The 21,958-nt window shown below is 44.8% G+C and overlaps 2 protein-coding genes across 2 annotated transcripts; one reads left to right on the forward strand and one right to left on the reverse strand.

The window, feature by feature from the left end:
* The first annotated feature begins 766 nt into the window (after window positions 1–766).
* On the forward strand, window positions 767–12,569 carry LOC118258431 (protein 4.2-like). The gene is made up of 13 exons (XM_035567226.2): window positions 767–2,697; window positions 4,509–4,694; window positions 5,387–5,617; window positions 6,224–6,342; window positions 7,051–7,173; window positions 7,570–7,747; window positions 8,127–8,265; window positions 8,641–8,744; window positions 8,975–9,217; window positions 10,211–10,528; window positions 10,869–11,026; window positions 11,457–11,590; window positions 12,161–12,569. Exons 1-13 carry the CDS (start codon window positions 2,688–2,690, stop codon window positions 12,309–12,311), a joined length of 2,094 nt encoding a protein of 697 aa, XP_035423119.2. The 5' UTR covers window positions 767–2,687; the 3' UTR covers window positions 12,312–12,569.
* A 318-nt stretch (window positions 12,570–12,887) lies between these two features.
* CCNDBP1 (cyclin D1 binding protein 1) lies at window positions 12,888–21,877 on the reverse strand. The gene is made up of 11 exons (XM_035567151.2): window positions 21,729–21,877; window positions 21,548–21,607; window positions 20,894–20,973; window positions 20,133–20,214; window positions 19,593–19,689; window positions 16,876–16,949; window positions 16,492–16,568; window positions 15,781–16,034; window positions 14,765–14,825; window positions 13,678–13,724; window positions 12,888–13,288 (listed from the first exon to the last, which is right to left on the reverse strand). The coding sequence occupies exons 1-11, from the start codon at window positions 21,793–21,795 to the stop codon at window positions 13,180–13,182; spliced, it is 1,008 nt and encodes a 335-aa protein (XP_035423044.1). The 5' UTR covers window positions 21,796–21,877; the 3' UTR covers window positions 12,888–13,179.
* Window positions 21,878–21,958: the final 81 nt, after the last annotated feature.

Raw genomic sequence — 21,958 nt, forward strand, 5'->3', positions numbered from 1 at the left:
TGCAAAGTAGACAGGAGGAAACTTCTACAAAGAATTTTTATCATTAACAAGAACTCTCAGAGTGAAATTAAATCTTGTTTATCATGACATACTTAATCTTGAAAATCATCTAGTACAAGACAATGCTTTGCTTGCTGGGGTGGGGCTCACGCACATTCTTCTGAGGCATCTGATGTTGCGTACTGTCAGAGACAAGATTAGACTGGATGAACCTCCATTCTGATCCAGTCTAGCAAGTTGTACAAGCTTATGCTTTTGTTGCATTTTAGAAACAAGTATAGGTTTGGACTTCTCCCAGATCTTGGATGGAAGATCTCAGGTATCTAATTTCAGATTGCAAATTCTCACTAGGTGGAATGCCAGTACAAGCACTTGAGCACTGCCTGTGGAAGTCTCTCTTGTGTGTTATGCCTTTCAACAGATTTCCTTTTTAGACCCTTTTTGATGTTACGAGAGACACAAAGGGACTGTAAACTGTGAACAGAGAAGTACTTACTACATGTTCATCAATGCATCCTACTTAGTAAATACTACTTGTAGTTGCAGTTTTGATGAAGAAATGGTACTATCTACACACAGCCACTACAGTGCAGTGGTGATGGGATAAATACCTGCTTGTATCTAAACCACCCTCTTGGATTAGAGATTATTTCTGCAAAGGTGCATTTAAAAACACTGATCATGCAAAGTCAGAGGTTTGAGCATGATCAATGGCTTACGACATATGTACACTTAAAGACCATGAATCAGTAATTACATTCTGTGTTCAGCTCTTTATTTAAAAAGTTCAAAATACATATTAAAGTCATATATAATCGATACAGAAAAAATATGCAAACAACCAACCGCCAACAACAACACAACCAAGGATTTTTCTGGCACATCTCCCCATTGTGCTTAAATTTAGGCTTTCTTGATTTCTGCAAACGCGTTGACCTCAATGCTTACTAATAAAAGTTGAAGTAGTTAACAATGTGCCCCTGTTGCCAAGAAGGCTAACGGTATTCCCTGGGCTGCATTAGGCAGAGCACTGCCAGCAGACTGGGGGATCCTTCATCTCTACTCAACACTGTCAAGGCCACACCTGGAGTGCTGTGTCAAGTTCTGGGACCCCAGTACCAGAGAGACACGGACATAACGGTGAGAGTTCAACAAAGGGCCACAAAGATGATGAAGGGACTGGAGCATCTCACATATGAGGAAAGGCCGAGAGAGTTAGGACTGCTCAGCCTAGTGAAGAGAAGGCTCAAGGAGATCTTAACGTATATGAGTGAGCACATGAAGGCGACGGGGCCAGGCTCTTTTCAGTGGTGCCCAGTGACAGGACAAGAGGCAATGGGGAGCAAACTGAAAGACAGGAGGTGCCATCTAAACATCAGGAAAGACTTCTTTTACTGTGATGGTGGCTGAGCAATGGAACAGGTTGCCCAGAGAGGTTGTGGATTCTCCCACTTTGGAGATACTCAAAATCCATCTGAACATGATCCTGGGCAACCTGCTCTAGGTAGCCCTGCTTCACATTGGAGGGGTGGACAAGATGACCTCCAGAGATCCCTTCTCTAACTTCAACCAGTCAGGAATTCCATGAAAATGAATCTATATATTTATAGCGTAGCCTTAATTTACTAAGAGAATTTGTCTTTAGCTTACCTGATGCATAAAGTTCAATAAGCAAATAATAAGAAAAATGCCAGGAACATAGGACCATATTTTGCATCAGCTATCTAATATAAATCCAACTGTCATTCTGGAATGACTACATCTACCTCCAAATGCATCAATGCATTTATAAGGGTCGGGTTCATTTTTCTTATTGTACATATGTCTACACTAATCTCTACTTGCTATTTTATGGCGTAGTCATTCAGTATCTTCATACTCCTCTACAACTTTTCCAAAGCTGTCTCCCTCATCTTTACTACTCAGAATAACCTGATCTAGTCAGGTGGCTTCCCTGTCCATGACAGGGGGTTGGATGTAGATGATCTTTAAGGTCCATTTCAACCCAAGCCATTCTATGATTCTATGACTTCCTTTTATCTTATGGCAACTTTAAGAACAATATGTTATTTAGTCCAAGACTAAAGTGTGATGGTTTTGAATAAACTGCATTATGCTACAGAAATTCTGCTCTTTAGGTTTTTACTTTAAACAAGTTTTCTCATTTTGAAGTGTTTTCACATTTTAAAGTTAGGAACAAGGGCACTGGATGTATTGACTTGTTGACTTCTTGAAGGGTTTAGTATCTGAGCATCTTATAGTTACAGTTGGAGAGCAGCTCTTCAACAGGAATATTTGAAGCACATTCTGTACATTGTTTAGGGCCAAGCCAAAATCTGCATTTCCTACGCTGGGGTCCCTAAAGCACAGCTCTTTGAAGAAACTGCCATCTAGAGGTTTCTAAAGGCTTCACATCCCACTGTGGAATTTAACCTCATCCGTAGATCGGAAAAGTCATCCCTTCTGCTCTTTAGTATGGTCTGAGAGATAAAAAGACTCTTCGACTTCTGCACAGCAGGTCAGCAAGATAAGATGAAGGAGAGGTGGCAACATCACGTCCCACCCCTCATAAAGAAATTGAGCAAACAACTTTAAAAAAAAAATCCATTTGCAAAGAAAAAGGAAGGAGGCATTGCCCACCAGAGCAAGCAGGAGCTGAAGACTTCCACAGCACCAGGGAAACAGACATGGGCCAAGGTAAGTGAAAACCATCTCTGCTAATCCCAAGCATTTGCTGATAGTCTGTCAGGAAAAACAACTGTCCCTGCTCCAAGACAGTGTTCACGAGGCTAGCGGAAGAGAGGAGCTTCTTACAGTGCAGGAGACAAAGTCTGAGGGAGGTCAATTCACACGGACTTCACATAAACAGGGAAAACAAAAGATTGTATCGATGACTAAGAGTAGATTGAGAGAAGCAGTAAGAAGCAGCTGTGAAAGACTGGAAGCAAGAGCAAGAGAGTTATCCTTAACATGGGGGGTGGGGAAAAGGAATGCAAGCCAGACTACAAAACTGAAGCAGAGAGATGACTGTTTTAGCTACTTGAAGAAGAAGAGGGTCCAGGTTCCAAGCAACTTTAAAGAAAGTGACAATAAGATCCATGAAAAGTCATATGAAGGAGAGGAACCCAGACTCCCATACTGCATAGAACTCAGCAGCCTACAAGACAGCCAGAACAGACATCTTCACAATACAGAAGAAAACACACAAGCTTTGAGTTGGTGCTGTAAAGTTTACACCAGCACAGGTATGGAACAGCCATAAAGGGACCTGAACTCCAGACCGCAAGAAGTAACTGCAAACAATGCAGCAGGGCTTCCACAACCAACAGAGAAGGGACTGCAATGGGAGGTATCAAGGTATCAATGAAGAAGACAAGGCAAATTAAACAGGAGGAGAAAGCAGACCAAAGAAAACTGCAAAGAGAAATAGTTGTCTTTTGCATGGGAGCAGCGGGTTTAGGCAGGAGGGGAATGCTCTGTGCATCTTTTCTAGCTGGAACAAAGAGAGAAACCTGGGTCTGAAAGAGGAGGTATATGACTGGATGCATCATATAAAGGGCAGCTGTTACAACTCACAAATTCAAGGACCTCAGTGATTACTTGAAAGCTGAAGATATAAGTGAGGTCAGGATGATCCCAAGGCTGAGAGAAATCACAATGCCATCTGCTTCTCCACAGAAAGTCTGGGAAGATTAAGAACACCACCAAAACCAGAAGAAAAGTACAAGTAGGTGATCACACTAAGGCCACTGAGCACCAAATTAGATAAGAACAGGGTGCCTGAAATTGTGACAATTTTTTTTCTTTCTGTCACCAGACAGAGGCACGTATGTGTATGATGCATGCATATGAGACAGATGACGTTCTTCTGTCTCCTGTAGTACCTCTGTGTGCAAGATTACCGTGTGGTACAAAGAGGGAAAAACTAGTGTTTTATTTGCTGTGATCCGATATAGTTCCAAGACTACACAGCCACCTTGCATTTGCACCAGCAGTGAAGTTTGGACCAGTTGCTGACCTCTGATGCACAGCAGACATATCTAGAACAGTAATTGCTAGAAGACCTTGCATCCACAATGTAAGTGGTGTGTGACAACTTGTCTCCTGTGCACAACTTCAACCACGTATCCACATGGCGGAAAGCTGCTTTGAGTACACACCGTAAAACTCCAACTGTAGTCACAGTTGCACGCTCAATGCTAACCACAATAGCTGTACCATTTGAAGGATCACGTTTGTTCTATGTCCATTGCTGGGCAGAAGGAGCTTTTTTATAGTCACTTGGTTCACTTAACATTGTTAAGGTATAAGCAAAAGCTGCTCATTAGCCACTTGATAAGAGGACAACCAAGCTCATAGTGAAGGCCCTTACAGCTACTGGACTGGAAGTCTCAAAGGCATGGAGCACTGTCTGAGTGGAGAAACAGGCTTGTATCAGGATGGGACTCAGGGCCAGAGTGTGGGCAGCTCACAGCCTCAAGCTCATTCTATCTCCTCTCATGCTACAGGTCTGAGCATCAAAAGATGTGATTTCAAGATCACAATGAACAACAATAACCACCACACAGAAGAAATCAGCACTAAAAGGCTTATGGTGAGACGTGGGCAGTCATTCATTATCACAGTGAGCTTCTCATTTCCAGTATACAACTACCTGCAGCAGCTGAAAAGGACCTTCCTCATAGTACAGACAGGTAACATGATTACCATACTTTTTAGAGCTCTTGTACAACAGCCACCTGAAGAACAGAGCCAAAAGGCATCTCCATAGCTGGACAGATGTGCCCACATTTAGAAGTGAGGCAAACAAACTGTTTATCTAAGCCAGAGCAGTCTCCTGCTGCTGGGACTGCAAGGTCAAAACTAAATATCTTTTTCCCAAAACACATTGCAGCACGATAATCAATGCAAGCTCACTGCTCTTTGAAAGTACTCATGGGATCTCTCCTCACTCCTGACTTTTGGTTTCGGTATATTTAAACTCAGCTAGTCTTTTACAGATGTTTTCTATTACAGAGTGTTTTTCAGCGAGAGCTCTGAGAAGGGCAGCACCATCCACTCCCAGCTTGCTCTACCACAATTTGAGTATTTGACCGTGACTTTTGTCACAAGACACTGAATCCCAAGAGCAACAGGCCTGCACCATTCTGGCTGTTCCTCCTTTCTACACTCTGTGAAATACACATTCCACTATCAAACAAGGTGGCCTTAGTCCAGTATTAACCTTAGGAAGGTTCAGTAAGCTTTAAGACAGCAGCATTAAGGTAAGCATTAAACTTAAGTGTCCCACATGAAAGGATAGCTATGACTCCAGACCTAGCCATGGTCCCTAAAATATTCAGGGGGTGGCAATCTATGTGTGGAAACCAGATCTCTTTTGCTGCAGGACCGAATCCTTCCAAAACAGATGGAACCCAAGTTGAATTTCCTATCTCCCGCCTGGGAGACCAGAAGCAGTGGAGTGCAGCACTAGAAGAACAGGACCCATGTTTCTGGACCATCTCTGTGAACACACCTGCCAATGCTCCCATTGGCCAGTACGCTCTGCTTTTATATGCCTCCAAGTCTTACTGTCTCCTGGGAAACTTCATCCTTCTCTTTAATCCCTGGTGCCAAGGTGAGGAATCAGGAACAAAAAGGCAGTCTGGGAGGATCAGTCACTTCACAAAAACAGTTTTGAGCTCTGACACTCTGCCTCTGGAAAGGCTAAGGCTGACCCTACCCAGTGCTTCCCTCTACTCCTGCCCTGCTCCTCTCAGCACTTCAGAAAGGAGACAGGGGCTTGTACAGGTAGCACAGCTTGAAGCAACCTGTCTCAGCACTCCTACCCTGTTCCTGAAGTACTCTGTTGCCAGAACCCTGTGGTCTTGCAAAGGAAAAAGCAGTTCAATATTTTTTTTCCTATAATAAAGACTTAAGGATGAGTTAAGACTATAACTGGTTTGATTCATGCCATTGGATCTCTCTTAGGAACAGAGAAGTCAATAACGAGTAGAGTAAAAGAGCTAGCTAATACAATAGCCTAGCTTTGTGGGATCTTTCTTAAGTTCCTCTACTTGAGCAGAGATTGCAATGAAATTTTTCTTTCCTGCCCAATTCAGAATCTGTGGTATTTCCCCAGGGTAGAATGCCAGGGACTGCCTAAGCGTAGCATAGTCTGCTGATGCAAGGGCATCTGAGACCAAGAATGCTTTTCTTCTTATGCTTTTTTCCTCCATTCTAGATGATGAAGTGTTCTTGGCTAATGAGGCACAGCGGCAGGAGTACATTCTAAACCAGGAGGGTATCATTTACTGGGGGACTGAAAATGCAGTCCTGGCACAGCCCTGGGACTTCAATCAGGTAAGAGGTCCAATATGTCTGTGTTCTCTTACAGCCACCAGCAGAGGAAGGGTGTCTATCTCCTGCACGTACAGAATGCAATTCATTCCCGTGCTGTGACTTTGATGAAAGAGTCTGTTCTCTGCACCCACTCTCTTTCTCTAGGAACACGCAGGAGAACAGGGACCTATGTATGAAGTCCCATAATCCAATGTATGTAATTTTAGCTACTTTCTCAGCCAGTCCTTTTATGAAGAAACACATCAATCTGGGATTTATCTATTCCTTTCATCAACAGATAAAAAATCATTTTGCAGAGCTTAGTAATACTGTCTGTTTTACAGATAAAGGGAGGACAAGATTTTCCAAGTTGCCCAAGACTAATCTGCCAGTGATGAGACCTGGATTCTATTCCACTTTAGTGACAACAGATTAAACAAGTACCTCTGTGCCAACCTAGAGAGTGCTCCAGAAAAAAATCAGGAGTTTCCCTCAGTCATGGGATGCAGTATCATGCCAGTGCATTTCTCACTATGCTTCAATAAAGCCACAGTTCTGTCTTTAGAATGTTGTGCTCCATCTTCAAATCTCTGCCTGGAGCTTTCCTCCACAGCCCACCTATATAAGACTAGCAGTAGAAAGGGAGAAAGTCTGCACAGTTACAAGCCCTTGCAGGGATTCCAGAGAAGTTAAGGCCACATATCCCAAGCTGTCGTGTTCTTGTTTTAGTTTGAGGAGGATATTGTGGACATCTGCTTCACACTGCTGGACGTAGGTGAACGCCATCAACGAGACAAGGATCACACTCAGCGCAAGGACCCTATTTACATCTGCCGCACAGTTGCTGCCATGGTAAGGAGAGTAGTCAGCAGCCTAGTCCCTAGCAGAGAAGGTCTGAATGCAGACAGGCTAGTATATTCTTAATCCCAATTTACAGCAACCCACCGACTAATCAGTAAGACTGCCCGGGGCTGTTCCAAACAACATCACCCACCTATCTCCAGCCCTTCCTGATATTCCTGCAGCAGACAAGTAGTGCTGCAGGAATTTCTTAGCAGTAGCTGTACGCTTACTGAATAAATCTCAAGGGAGACTGTTGCACCTGCTCTGGCCAGTCATGATCTCCATGTTTTGCACAAAAAATCTTTTTTGTTTCAGCTGCCTTGGAAGTAGTTCCATCAAACAGGATATGGTTTACCTACTAAGATGTAATTCCTTAATTCATCTTTCTCTCCTCCTTCCCTGAAGCTGAACTGCGATGAGGTTAGAGGAATCATGACAGAATACGGGAGCGGGAAATACTATGATGGGACATCCCCTTCCAAGTGGCTGGGCAGCAGCCCCATCCTCCGGCAGTGGGTGGCATTGCAGTGCAAACCTGTCCGCTACGGGCAGTGCTGGGTGTTTGCTGCAGTCATGTGCTCAGGTACGGTTGTGGTTCAAAGACTTGTGGGTTGAGTAAAGCCTTACCTGGTACACAGAACCTCTAGCATATGCCTGAATTCCTGGAAAAGCACAGATCCCAGTAACATAACCTTTAATCTTTAGGTGTGAGGCAGATCCTCAGAGTTTACTGATCAACATTTAGCATTGCTAGCTTTCGGCTAAAAGAGTGTTAGTACACACCATTCACTGAATGCATCTATGACAGTTTACTTCCTGAAGGGACAGTGCTTCTTGCAAACTCCAGATATCAGGCCCAGTGCCATTCTGAGGCCAAGTATCAAAACCAGCTCAACATCTACCAGCAAAGATACCTTTACGGCAGGATGCACAACTGATTCACAGCTCTTTCTTCTGCACAGTTCTGAGGTGCTTGGGAATTCCCACCAGGGTTGTCACAGGCTTCACATGGGCTCACAACACGAACAGCAGTCTGAATGTGGATGAGTATTATGACGAAAATGGGATGCTGCTTACACATGACGAGAGTGCCCGAGTCTGGTAAGAAAACACGGCAGGGTCCAAACTAAAGTTTGAGACAATACCTGGGTCTAGGAAGCGACTGAGAGAAAAAGGAAAAGGTAAACAGCTGCAGAGAGGTCAATAAGAGAGAGCTTAGCTAAGCTGCAGTGTACATGACTTGTTCTTGAGAAATCTCAGGAACCAAAAGTGAAGAGCGCTATATTGCTAGGGCCCGCAAAGGAAGAATGATAACCCAAACCATCTGGAGAAACTACACTTACATCAAAAAACATAGTCTCCTCCTGTGTGCTGAGTTCTTTCAAAGGAGTATTAATTTGCTGTGGTTTGGCTAAAAGTTTCCTGTACCTCTGGGCTCAGCATCTTGTTATAAGCACATGATGTTGTCTCTCACAGGACCTTCCACGTTTGGAACGAATGCTGGATGGCTCGAACAGACTTGCTACCAGAGTACAGCGGATGGCAGGCACTAGATGCCACCTGCCAGGAGAAAAGCAAAGGTAAGGTATCAAAGACAGACTTGGGGAAAAAAGGGAGCGAATAAAGCAGTTCAATATTCCTTCCTTCTTCAGTTTCCAATGGGAGGATGCATAAGGGCAGGGAATCACCCCGAGGACTTCACATACTAAATCATCATCAACTCTTTTGGTTCGTGCAGCCTGTGGAGCTCTAAGCATGGGCCTAGTTGGTAAAGCATCTAACTCTTAATTGGGCTGCATTTTCTCTTCAGGCGCATCCTTCTGTGGGCCAGCCCCTGTTCAAGCCATCAAAGAAGGGGACACTGAAGTGGATTATGATGTCTGCTACTTCTTTGCTGCCATAAATGCCAAGTGCCATGTCTGGATACACAAAGCAGATGGCATCCTCAAGCCAGCTTGCATTTGCACAAAGTATACCGGCAACAACATCAGCACCAAGAGTGTGGGCAGTGAACGCTGTGAGGATATCACACACAACTACAAATATCCTGAAGGTATGGGGTGGAAAAGTGTCTAAACACACTTCCTACTAGTGTTACAAGTGAAGAGTACAGAACTATACTACAGAGCCATACCAGAGCATTATGGTCATCCACTTCTCACTACTTCTTCCTGAACGGCACAAGAACACCTTACTCTTGCTGTCTACAGAATCAAAGTACAGGTCATATCCCAAAGTTTCATCCTGCTTAATTACCAGCTTACCAGAAGGCCAGGCATTTCTCCACCAGACACTCTCCTGTCCGGAAGACTTCCTTTCTTGACCTCTGTTAACCTGTAAGCTCTGTACATTCATCTCCCATCATCCTTGTATTACATTTCAGACTCCAGCTTTCTGAAAAGGACTGCTGCGCTCCCAAATAGTCTAAATCCTCACAGACTCCCCAGGGAAGTGGTCATGGAATGAGCCTGCTGGAGTTCAAGAAGCATTTGGATAACGCTCAGACACATGGTCTGATTCTTTGGGTGGTCCTCTGGGGACCCAGGAGTTGGACTTGATCATCTATGTGGGTCCCTTCCAACTCAGGCTATTCAATGATTCTATGACATCCCTCCCTCAAAAAGAAGCTCTCCCTTTAAAATCTATTACTCTGCCCAGTTTCCCAACTCTACAATCTCATCTTAGCCTATGGCATGCTGTCTTCTTTGCTGCGGTCTATCCCAGGACAAGATAGTAGTGCACCATAGCTACAGTTACAGAGGCACAACTGTTCTCTTACTCTGACAGATGTTAGCACTAAAGTGTTTCAAAAACTAATAGAATTCTTTCAAAGTAGAATCTTTCAGGCACGTCCAACGTGCTGTCAGATGAAATTCTCAATCTGCTCCAACCCGAAGCACAATGAGATGTCTCTCTATGCTCTAAGAAATAGTTGTCTACAGCACTGTTAGGACTCCATCCTTCTACATTTACTGCTTTACAATTACTACACAGGAACTAACAATGAAATATGCACTCTCTTCCCCCCCCTTTTTTTTTGTGACAGGTTCTCTTCAGGAAAAAAAAATACTTGACAAAGTCTACAGAAGAACAAAGACACTTGAGACAACTACCAGCAGCAAAACAGAGTTCAGCTCCATTACTACTGCCCTTGAAGAGCCAGTTAACCTTTTTATCCAACTCCAGTCCAATAGTTCTCTGCTACTGGGACAAGATGTTCCAATTTCTGTTGAAGTGTTTAACCCCAGCGGTGGAGAGAAGGCAATTCATTTGGTACTTGGGGCCCAGTCTCTACATTATGGTGGCACACCCATTACCCAACTTTGGAAGAAAGAGTTTCATTTTATCCTCAAGAGCAACGAAGGTAAGGACTCTACTGGACGCAAGGACAGAAAAGTATATCCTGTCCTCTCATTTAGGAAAAATGCACTTAGCTTTAAGTCTGCAAAAGGCTGGCTGGAAAGCTGACTGTAGGCTATTCAAACAAATCACTTTGGTGGGGAGAAGAGGAAAACAAGCTGCAGCATGCTAGGTGAATCACCCTACAGATTTTTGAATTTGCAGATTCAGTTGGGGTCAATAAAGCTTTTAAATACTGCAGCTTTTAGTGCAGTGTTGGGTGCTAAACAATCCTAGGAAGCATGCAGTCTAAGAACTTAATATTAGTTGCATTGTCACCTCTATTTCACCACTCTGTATTCCAGCTACCACCCTGCAGGCCTTTGTGCCTTACTCACAGTACATAAAAGAGTTGGGAGAGAACCATCTGCTTCGTCTGACTGCCATGCTGAGAGACAAGGACTCCTACATATGCTTTGCACAGGAAGAGATCAGCATTTGTGATCCCCCTCTCATTATTAAGGTTAGATTGCTTCATCACATTCTGTACTGCAGTGGTGAGAAAACAGCTTTCCTAGTCACAAGCAGCAGAAAGATGCCTGCTATGTTGCATGGCTTTCCTCATATTGTCTTCTTTCAAAGCACTGAGACATCAGTTTGGGAAAAGTGCCGTGCTGCACTGTTGTATACAATACTCCTCCCACTTCCATCTCGTCTATGTGCAAAGACAAGGAAATCCAGATGACTCCTAACTCCCTCACCAGTCTGCAAATCAGAGGCTGTAAAGGAAACTACAGAATACTGTAGTAGTAAAGAAAGTGAGCTGGACTTTGAGTCTTCCGGCAACTGGCAGCTCATGCTGGGACCTCTGGCACAAAAAAATACCTCTCCCTTTAATCGTAAAAGTTTCTCTTTTCTTCTCTCAGTTTCAGCTCATTCCCTTCTTTCAACAGTTTCCAGAACACATGGTACAGTACCAGCCAGCCACAGTGGAGATCAGCCTCCTGAACCCTCTCACTGAACCCCTGGAGAAGTGCATGATAGTGGTTGGAGGGCGAGGGCTCATTTACAGACAAAGGAAGTACAGGTGAGTGCAAATTGATTGACCTAAGAACAGGAAATGCAAAAACAGACACAATACAAGCTAGAGAAACCCTTGTCCTGGAAAGGCCTGCCCCCAGAATAAACAGGCAACAACAAGGCAGAAATAGACCACTACAGTTGAAAGCCCCAAGCACTCCCTTATTTAGGGGTGATACAGAAAATTTTCACACTGAAAAAGAGAAAAGCCAGATAACAACTTTCAGCAGATCTTCCCCTTCTCTGCTGAAGAGCCAGGTAAAATTGACTTAGCCAAGAGTCCTCCAAAAAGGCATCCTCTTCTCCACATGAAAAAGCAACATTTTTCTCAGAAAGTTGCATTAGGACAAAGTAGATGACTCCATGGGGGAGTTCAACCCTCACAACTCCCTCCCAAATTGCTGTCTGATCACAACTCCATCATGGCAGTTTAGGACACTGCTAGTCTTTTTCTATTTACACCCCACCCCTTATTTTTTTGGCATCACACTCGTGTCTCACAAGCGCATCTCCTGAGCCCTGTGAACAAGAAATGCAAAGAGGTGTGCTTCCTGTATAATCCCCTCTTGCCTTTCAGGCTGGGTTCTGTGCAGCCTGGAAGCACTCAACAGCTGCGTATCTCGTTCACTCCCACTGAAGCAGGGCCCAGAAGACTCACTGTGAATCTTACCTGCCTTCAACTCCAGAACCTGAAGAGCTACAGAAGTATCAACATTGCAGCTGCCTGATGCCCAGCTTAGAACAAGTCCTGCTGTCCTATTTGCAAGAGTGGTCACAATCTGTCCTCCTGACCTTTGGAAAGCATATATGTTAAAAGTTTATTTGAAGTTATATTTAAAACCATGTCCGACTTGTATTATTCATACAAACTCAACTCTCTCCCATATGCAACTATATCCACTCTCAGATCTTGCAAGTTGAACCTTCCTGTGACAAAGATGGGCTAAATGCTCAAGCAGATGCTGTATTTCTTTGTGCATACCCGCTGAACTCACCAGTGCTTAGTCATTCTTCCCTTGTGGCAAAAAAAGCATATCTTAGAACTTTGAAGTGATGATCGATGTAGTATTTCTCTAGAGATGTACTCATATCCTACAGATCCTTGAAGTTGGTAAAGCAGCAGACAGCATTTTCTATTGCTTTCTTAGGGAACAGAAGAGAGGAAGATAATTTGCTCTTCTCAATGTTAGACACAAAATATCAGCATTGTATTTTTTAATGGCTCATTTGGCTTGCAAAAACAGCAAGATCCTATTCTTCTATGTATATTCTCTGCCACCTGAAAACAGATGCAGCTAACCACGCAAATCTAGCAGCATTTTATTGTTCTTTGAACCCCACGGCAGTTGTAATGTCTGAAAAACTGGGCACATTCACAACAGTAAGATTCAGCACTGCACCATCCCAAGAGTCCAAGCAAAATGACACCACCTGCAATTGCAAAGGGTGATTTTTTGTGAGTTTTGCCAGGTGGCATCGAAGTTCTCTCTTAAGAGCACTGTCCTCATCATTCTCCCTGTAGCTGGAGAATGGCCAGATTCCCTGGAAGAGCATACATCAGGGCCAGTAGCAGCTACACATGTGGACACAGAAGAGCTAAAGTTCACCCTGTGTGAAGTTCTTGATTTTGTCCATGTTGTGATCTACCGCACCAATCAGAAACTGCACCCAGCCTTCCTCTGATGGTGGACAGACATGGCTTGTCCTGCAAAAGTGGAGGAAATTCATTAGGAAGGCCACCTTGGGGGTTTTATATATATGTATCCGGAAACCCCCACAACACATACATATTGTGAAGTCCCGAATTACCACATCAGTAAAACAGGACCATTATAGCTCCACAGTACTTTGAGCCAGGAAGAAACAACATCCACGTCTCTAGTTCCACACTTTGACACATATACGTCCATCTTCAGCAGTAACCACTTTAATTCCTGACATCCTATTCCTATCCCATTGCAACTGTATAACATCAGAATTATTCCAAAATGACAGCGTTTGCTGCCTAGAAATGAGTCATCTTTGACAGGAGGCAGAAAGATATCAACTTCCATAGCAGGCAACACATGCTTATAAATTGTAACTCATACTCACTTTGTAATCTCTAAGACTTTCTTTAACACTGAGGCCAACTTAGCAGCCTAGAAAGAAACAAAAGGGAAATAAAGTACACCAAACATGGAAAAAGGGGGTCCAGCAATACTGGAAAAAAAGGAAAGGTGCAAGAATGCCTGACACAGCCAAAAATAAGTAAAACTGCCACAGATCCTGATGCAAAAGGAAGCCATCTAACACGGGTGGGAGTATCGCCTGACCTGTTGCTGACTGGGACAGGTAAAAATACAGACAGATCGTTTTTTGAAGTATACATTAGTATGTTTTTTTTCTTTTAAAAAGATAAGTCTATTAGAATTTGGTAACTGATAGTAAGGGATGAAGTTATAAGTGACTCACTGTAATACAATTTGATATTAAGCAATACTTCATTAACTATAACAACAACAAAAAAAATCAAGCCACTGGCCAAATGTATGAAACCAGAATAAAGAATTTCAGATATGAGAAAGTATATACTTAATTTAGGTTGGAAGGGACCCCTGAAAGCCACCTAAGTACAACCTCCTGCCCAAACCAAGGCAAACCTCATAGTTCTGTCAAGCTGCTCAGAGCCTTGCCCCATCAAATTTTGAGCATCTCCAAAGATGGAGATTGCTTCTCATGGAAGCAATGGACATTACTTCTCTGAGCAGCTTATTTCACTTAACAAGTGAAACATGTGCTTAACCATGCTCATCGTGAACATTTTTAATTTCTTTAATTTAGTTCACTTTATTTGAGCTAATCTAAATTACCCAGGGAAAAAGGTAGATATAAGGTACATTGGCAGCCTTAGACCTCACTTTCCTGAGGTACTGTCACTGGATATCTCTACGGATTAGAGTTTAGAGCCAGTGCTAGAGCGGACATCCTTTTCCCCGAAATAAAGATGAGAAATGCATTTCCAGCTGAAAGAAGACGAGCGTGTGAGAACTAAAGGGGACTCTTGGTCCCTCAGAGCATGTTACTTAGACAGCGACTAATATACCCTTGTCTCCCTGACAAAGGTATTTCCTCCAATTTAATTTCCTCCCCTTCACTACAGCCAAACAAGTAGAACTGCATGTAGGCTGCAGAAACTTACGTTGAGTCGCACGGCCAACTGGTTCACAGGTGGATACATGCTCAGTGCCAACTCATCAACACTAGAATAGAAGAGAGAAGTGCAATGGAAGAAAGCCCTCCAATTGCCCAGTTCACAGATCTCGGTCACAGAATCACAGAATGGCTGAGGTTGGAAGGAACCTCCGAAGATCATCTAGTTCAACCCCACTGCCAAGCACGACCACCTAGAGCACATTGTGCAGGATGGCATCCAGGCAGGTTTTGAATACATCCAGAGAAAGAGACTCTACAACCTGTATGGGCAACCTGTTCCAGTGCTCTGTCACCCTCCCAGTAAAGAAGTGCCCTCTCACATTCAGCCGGAATCTCCTGTGCTTCAGTTTGTGCCTATTGCCTCTCATCCTGTCGCTGGGCACAACTGAAAAGAGACCGGCTCCATCCTCTCAACACCCTCCCCTCAGATAATTAATGAGGTCTCCCCTCAGTCTTCTCTTTCCAGGCTAGACAGGCCATTCTCTCAACCTGTCTTTGTACAACAGGGGCTCCAGTCCTCTAATCATCTTTATAGCCCTCCTCTGAACTCACTTCAGTATTTCTATGTCCCTCTTGTACTGGGGAGCCCAGAACTGGCTATAATACTCCAGGTGTGGCCTCAACAGGGCTGAGCAGAGGGGGAGGATCACCTCCCTTGACCTGCTGGTAACACTTCCTCAGTGCAAGTCAGGAATAGCACGGCCTGACAAGGAGACATTTGGTTATACCCACTGAATACTTCTCACCACCTTCTCAGGCATCTGTGTGGCACTTCCACCTTATTTCTAGTCACAGCTCCACCCCAAGCAGCAGCACATACTCCTTTCTTAACCTGCACGACTCTCAACAGCCTATGATATAATAGTTTTCCCATCATACCCCCCTTCCACCACCTGGTCACAGCTTAAGTATCATAATGTTTTTTCTAGTCCATTTTCTAGACCTCGAGAAAGAAAGGGACTGCTCTGGAGCAGAACGCAGCATGGGGAGAGACCTACTTACCTTGGACTGATCTCATTAGCAATGTCTGCAAGGTCATCCAGCTGAGCAATCTGCTCTGGAGATTCAGCTTTGCCATAAGCCTTCACTACACTCAAGACCTTCTTCAGGCAAGCTTTGGAAGCCTTTATTAATCCCATGCAGGAGCTAAGCAGTTTCCGGTCAGCTTCTGACCAATAGGTATCTCTGTTGCCCCGAAAGCCAAGCTCTTCATCTTCCGTGATATCACTGTAGGGGTCTTGCCCTTCCACCAGAGCCTGAGAATACAGATACTCTGACAACTCGGAACCTAACATCCATTCCAGCAATACCCAGGAGGAAAGGTAAAATACGATCTAGAAAACAATTTACGGAGGAATCCCTCTTCAACCAGCATCTCATTTGCTTGATTCTGTTAATCTTAATAAGACTGCATTAAGAAAAACTAATTCAACAGAGCAAACAGCAAGAACGTGGCAGATAGTCCCATTCTTACATCAACCTAAAACCACAAACACATACAGTTCAGAACATGGCTTCATGGAAACCACACGTAAGGTGAACTAGACTCAGGTTTGAAAACTCAGTAAGATCCAGACATAAAACAGTAACTTTGGTCATATAAGAACTAACTTACATCAAAGCCTGTACATAAAACAATCTCTGTGTTCTATCACTGAACCATCACTGCAGTCTATCACTGCAGGTTCCTCAAAGGCTTAGGGGCTTCCTTACATTTTCCATCTCCTCCAGAGCATCCTTGACCACACTCAGACAGGCAGCCAGAGCTGACACAACTGCTGCCTGGTTATCTGCAAAACAAAAAGGAAGACAACTGTAGTGCTGCACTGATTCAAATCAGCTTCCAACAACATTCACCTAGGTCTGCAACCATCAGAACTTGAGATCATAGGGTCAAATTTTTTGCAAACCTCAGAGCTGCACTGTTGCTATACAGAGAATTCGACCTGTCTTCCATGCTTATCCACTTCAAAGAACAGTAGGGTTCTACAGAATGAGTAAGCCTCCATTCTACTAGCTAAAATGCCCCTCGCAAGTACTATCAACATTTCAAGATCACGCATCCTAGTTCCACTGTTCTGCATATACAGTACTCACTTCGTGGCAGGCTGGACACTTGCTCGCATGCTTCCCACACACCACCAGTTGATATAAGCTGTTCCTGAGACAAGCTGAAACAAAACAGAGACCCTCAAAGTTAGGTTCAATAGCACCATCCTGCTAGACTGTTTGTATTTTCTGCGCACTAGAAGGGGGTCTGCTGGAAAGATGTCAGCGAACCAGCTTGTCACTGGTATCTCGTGTCTGCATAAAGCAAGAGGTATTTTAATAACTCCTACTCTGTCTAGTTATTAATTGGAACAAGTAGCAGAAGCCTCTTACAAAGACCTCCAAAGGTGCTTAGGTGTATTATTTATCTTCCAGAATCTCTTCAAATCAGAAGAGGCTGATGATCTTTGCCTACAGGCAGTGGCATTTATCAGTAAAAAGAGGATGAGTAATACCTCCCCTGAAGCACAGTGGTCTGCTAACTAGCTGTAGAGTCACACAGTCATCATGCATGACACACAATGTTCACTCCAAAGGCAAAAACTGCCAGCCAATGCAAATGGTATCAATCGCCTTCATGGAAATTCCTTCACAGGAGAGGTGCTCCAGCCCTCTGATCATCTTTGTGGCCCTCCTCTGGACCTGTTGTAACAGATCAACATCCTTTCTGTGCTGGGTCCTGTCCCAGACCTGGATGCAGTACTCCAAGTGGCAGAGCCCTCACAACACTGCAAGAACGACAGCATGCCCTCACAAGGGCAGAGTAGAGGGGGACAATCACTTTCCTCAACCTGCTGGTCACACCGTTTTTGATGCAGACCAGGATGCAGTTTGCCTTCTGGGCCGCAAGCGCACACTGCTGGCTCACGTCAAGCTTTTTGTCCACTAGAACTCCCAAGTCTTTCTCTACAGGGCTGCTCTCAATGTACTCTTCTCCCAGTCTGCACTCATGTCTGGGATTGCCTCAACCCAGGTGCAGCACCTTACACTTAAACCTCATTCGGTTCACGTGGGCCCACTTCTCAAGCTTGTCCATGTCCCTTTGGATGGTATTCCTTCCTTCTGTTGTATCAACTGCACCACTCAGCTTAGTGTTGTCTGCAAACTCGCTGAGGCTGCACTCAATCCCACCGTCTATGTTGTTGATAAAGATATTAAACAATACTGGTCCCAGGACAGACCCCTGAGGGACACCGCTCGTCACCAGCCTCTACCTGGACATAGAACTGTTGGCCATTACTCTCTGGGTGCAGCCATCGAGCTAATTCCTTATCCACTGAATGGTCCAGCCTTCAAATCCATATCCCTCCAATTTGGAGATCAGGATGTCATGTGGGACCATGTCAAAGGCCTTACACAAGTCCAGGTAGATGACTTTGGTCAGTCTTCCCTTGTCAACTGATGCAGTCACTCCATCATCAAAGGCCACCAGATTGGTCAGGCACGAAAGAGCCCTTGGTGAAGCCATGCTCGCTATCCCAGATCACCTTCTTGGCATTCGTGTGCCTTAGCATTGCCTCCAGAAGAATCTGTTCCATTATCTTGCCAGGCACAGAGGTGAGGCTCACCAGTCTGTAGTTCCCCGGGTCTTCCTTTCTACCCTTTTTTAAAATGGGAATGATGTTTCCCTTTTTCCAGTCACCAGGGACTTCACCTGACTGCCAGGGCTTTTCAAATATGATGGTAGGTAGCTTGGTGACTCCATCAGCCAGTTCCTTCAGGACCCTGGGATGCATGTCACAAGGCCCAACAAACTTGTATTTGCTCAGTTTCATCAGGTGGTCTCTTTTACAGTGGGAGGGACTTTGCTACCCCAGTCCTCACCTTCAGGTTCAGGGAAATGAGAGACATGGGAAACCTGACTGGCAGTGAAGACTGAGGCAAGGAAGTTGTCGAGTACCTCAGCCTTCTCCTTTTCTGTCATTACCAGTTCACCCTTTGCATCCACCAGAGGGGGTACACTCTCCTTCACCTTTTCTGAGCGATGTATCTATAGAACCCCTTCTTGTTATTTTTTGCATCCCCTTGTCAAACCCAGTTCCACCTGTGCCTTGGTCTTCCTGATCCCATCCCTGCGTATATGAACAGCATCCCTGTACTCCTCCCTGGCCATCTGTCCCTGCTTCCACTGCCTGTGCATTTCCTTCCCGTGCCTCAGTTTAACCAACAGGTCCTTGCTCAGTCATCCCAGTTTTCTGCCCTCCCTGCTCACTTTCTGACACAGGGGGATGGAGAATTCTTGTGCTCTAAGGAAAACATCGTTAGGAATGTAACGATGTTACAAAAGACCATCTTCAGAGGCCTTTTTAAGAAGCTCCTGCTTTTCGTTCCAATTAATAACTAAACTCGGTAGGAGTTATTAAAACACCGTGCTTTATACGGGGTAAAATTTCATCTACTGTGAGGTTGTCTCACTGGAATGAACTTGCTGGGCAATCACTGGATGGTGTCTGGTGCTGGTTACTCTCTCCAGATCCGATCCTGCCTTTTCTGGCCTAACTTTCCAGCTTGATGTTGTTGCTATGGACTTGTCCGGTGATTTCGACTCTCAACTACATTTGTCTACCCTCACCAGCACTGCTCTGCTCGCTCAGATATTGGAGGAATGGGCCCTTCTTGGTGAAGCTGCTGCCTTTGCCTGCCTCATAACATTGCTCAGCTCCTGCCTTCCCACTTCCCTTAGGGTGCTCCCCCAAGTCTGCACTTGCTGCTCCCTAACAGATATATGTGTAACTTTTTCTTCCTTCTTAATGGAAAGTTATTACCTCTCCAATGGAGAAATGAGAATAGTTTCTGTGAGTTGGATCATTCCTTCCACTACTTCAGTGGTAGCATCTCGTACCATCTTCCGAAGAGTAGTACCTGGTTGAGATTGAGAAACAGCAAGAATGTTGCCACAAAGAGCACTGACAGAAAGAAACTGACACAGATGAACATGCAGAATGCTCTGTTTGTGCGGATACACAATATAAATAAAGTTGCAGGTATTTTGAAGGAAGCAATATACCTTCTCCAGTTCCAAAAGGGCTTTGGATGAAGATATCAACACTTTATAACTATGAATGCTCAAACAACTATACCACTTCCTACATTATCACTCATTCACAGATTGAAATCTGCAGAATTAGATGGTCAAGTGGTTCACTTATAACCACGTTGCAAGTCTGCAGAATAGCTGACAACGGGACTCTGCTCATGTTAGCTTGCCTTCCTGTAGATGCCTGATCTCCTACTACGATTTGAAATACTGGGTTTCTTTGTACAGTGGTGAAAGAATTGGTACTATCCTGCTGTTACTATCTCACCTTGGCCCTTGGGGAGCCAGTAGTACGCTGTGGCAACTGCAAGAATGGCATTTTGGACATCGTCGCTCAGCTTCTGACAATTCTGAAAAAGGGTAGGCAAAAGTATCAATATCACATGGCTATACTTCATTTAGAAAATCTCATGAACAATCCCATCCACATTACTTTGTAAAAAAAAAAAAAAAAAAAAAAGGAGGAAGCATAGCTATGGTCATAATAATGGAGAAACAAATACAGAACAAAAAGATACAGTATTTACGTTTCTGTGAAGCCTACAAATACAGAAGAAAATCACTTTCTGGAGTTCCAAACTCACTGTATGTATTATGAGTAGCCTGGTTCAAAGGTTGTGAAAAGAGGAAGAAGTAGCTTAAACCATTACTCTGAGTTGGAGGTCTTTTCTTCCTTCTTCAAACATCCACGTGTTAAACTTCTCTCAATTAACAGAAAATATATTGCCATTCTTTGTTAGCAGTAAGGTCCGCACTGCTCAATATCTTGTCTGTCAGCAACCAGTTGCAGATGTTTAAGAAAAAAAATGTAAGAATACATCTATTTGGTATGTCCCCCTAAGTTATAGAAACTAGTTCTCTAGGCAATTCTTGAATTTGGTGAATACTCTCTACAACACATAGTTCCCACAGATGTTCTTTTTTTGTGCTGAACCCAATGAGACTTTGTTTTAGTCAAGTAAACCGGGAGATACCTGAAACTTGACACATACGCTGAAATTTCATTCTCTGCAGTGGGCTTTTACTCACCTCTGCAGAAGGCAGTGGAGACCTTGAGAAAGCCAGACTGAGCTTTGTAGCTTCTTGTGATGCTTCTTTGAATGTCCGACCTTAGAAAGGATACAGTGGGAACAAGACATTAGAAAGTATCTTGGGTAAAAGACAAAAGAACAGAGCAGATAAACGAGCAATGTCTTCTCTGACACTACTTAACCCTAACATCTACCGGTCGATTACCGTTTCTTTTTTCCAAGCATGAAAAAGCCATAAGCTAAAATCCCACTTAGAAAATTTCCTTGGTGTATTTGTGCCATACACGCAGCATGTTTTATGTATCTGTTCATTTCTAGTTTTTTTACTTAGCCAGTACTGATATCTACAATCACATTTGTCTCCTAGTCCACGACACCTTCACCAGAATGTTCTGGAAGGCTTTAACAGAGAACAAGAGCTTTAAAAATGTAGTTATAAAAACTGTTCCACGCTGCCTACCACTTTGCAACGCCAACACGGCTGGAGCCGAGGGCAAGTGCAAAAGCCCCGGCTGGAGTCCTGCTTGCAGCTTGGAGCCCTGCCACGTACCGGCACCGCAGAGACCACCCCCCCGCCGTCCGGCGGCCCAGCCCGGAGCCACGCCTGCCCCAGCCCGGCACCCGCAGCACCAGCCCGCTCCCCGGCCCGTACCTAGCGCGTCCCAGAAGCGCGGAGGCTCGAACGGCTCGCGGCCTTCGCCCGGTTCGCCCTCTGTAAAGGCAGACATAGGCCTCAGCCAGCAAAACGCCAGCCCAGCCCAGCCCAGCCCAGCCGAGCCCAGCCCAGCCGAGCCGGCTCCGGCTCCGGCTCCGGCCCCGGCCCCGGCCCCCACCTCTGACCCGCGCCAACACCGCGCGCAGCGCCGCGCGCAGCTCCTGCAGCGCCTCCCGCGCCTCCATGGCTGCGCGAGCTGCCACCGCCGCGCGGCCCCTCTCGCAGCTGCTCGGCAGCTGGCGCGCGTCACATCCGCTTCCGGAGAACAGAGGGGAAAAAGGGGGCCCCACCCCTTCACGGCAACCCGCCCGCAGCCGTGGCCGCCCCCTCCCGGCCCAGACAAAGGAG

Source organism: Cygnus atratus, chromosome 16 (genome assembly GCF_013377495.2).
Source record: "Cygnus atratus isolate AKBS03 ecotype Queensland, Australia chromosome 16, CAtr_DNAZoo_HiC_assembly, whole genome shotgun sequence".
Lineage (NCBI taxonomy): Eukaryota > Metazoa > Chordata > Aves > Anseriformes > Anatidae > Cygnus > Cygnus atratus.

Excerpts from the sequence above, each read along its gene's own strand:
- LOC118258431 (XM_035567226.2), top strand. Across the intron at positions 8,745-8,974 it reads CTGCCAGGAGAAAAGCAAAG|GCGCATCCTTCTGTGGGCCA; the intron begins GTAAGGTATCAA and ends TTTTCTCTTCAG. Across the intron at positions 11,027-11,456 it reads ATCCCCCTCTCATTATTAAG|TTTCCAGAACACATGGTACA; the intron begins GTTAGATTGCTT and ends TTCTTTCAACAG.
- CCNDBP1 (XM_035567151.2), bottom strand. The coding sequence starts at position 21,795 with ATGGAGGCGCGGGAGGCGCTGCAGGAGCTGCGCGCGGCGCTGCGCGCG. Across the intron at positions 20,215-20,893 it reads CTCCACTGCCTTCTGCAGAG|AATTGTCAGAAGCTGAGCGA; the intron begins GTGAGTAAAAGC and ends ACCCTTTTTCAG. Across the intron at positions 13,289-13,677 it reads AAAGTCTTAGAGATTACAAA|GACAAGCCATGTCTGTCCAC; the intron begins GTGAGTATGAGT and ends CCACTTTTGCAG.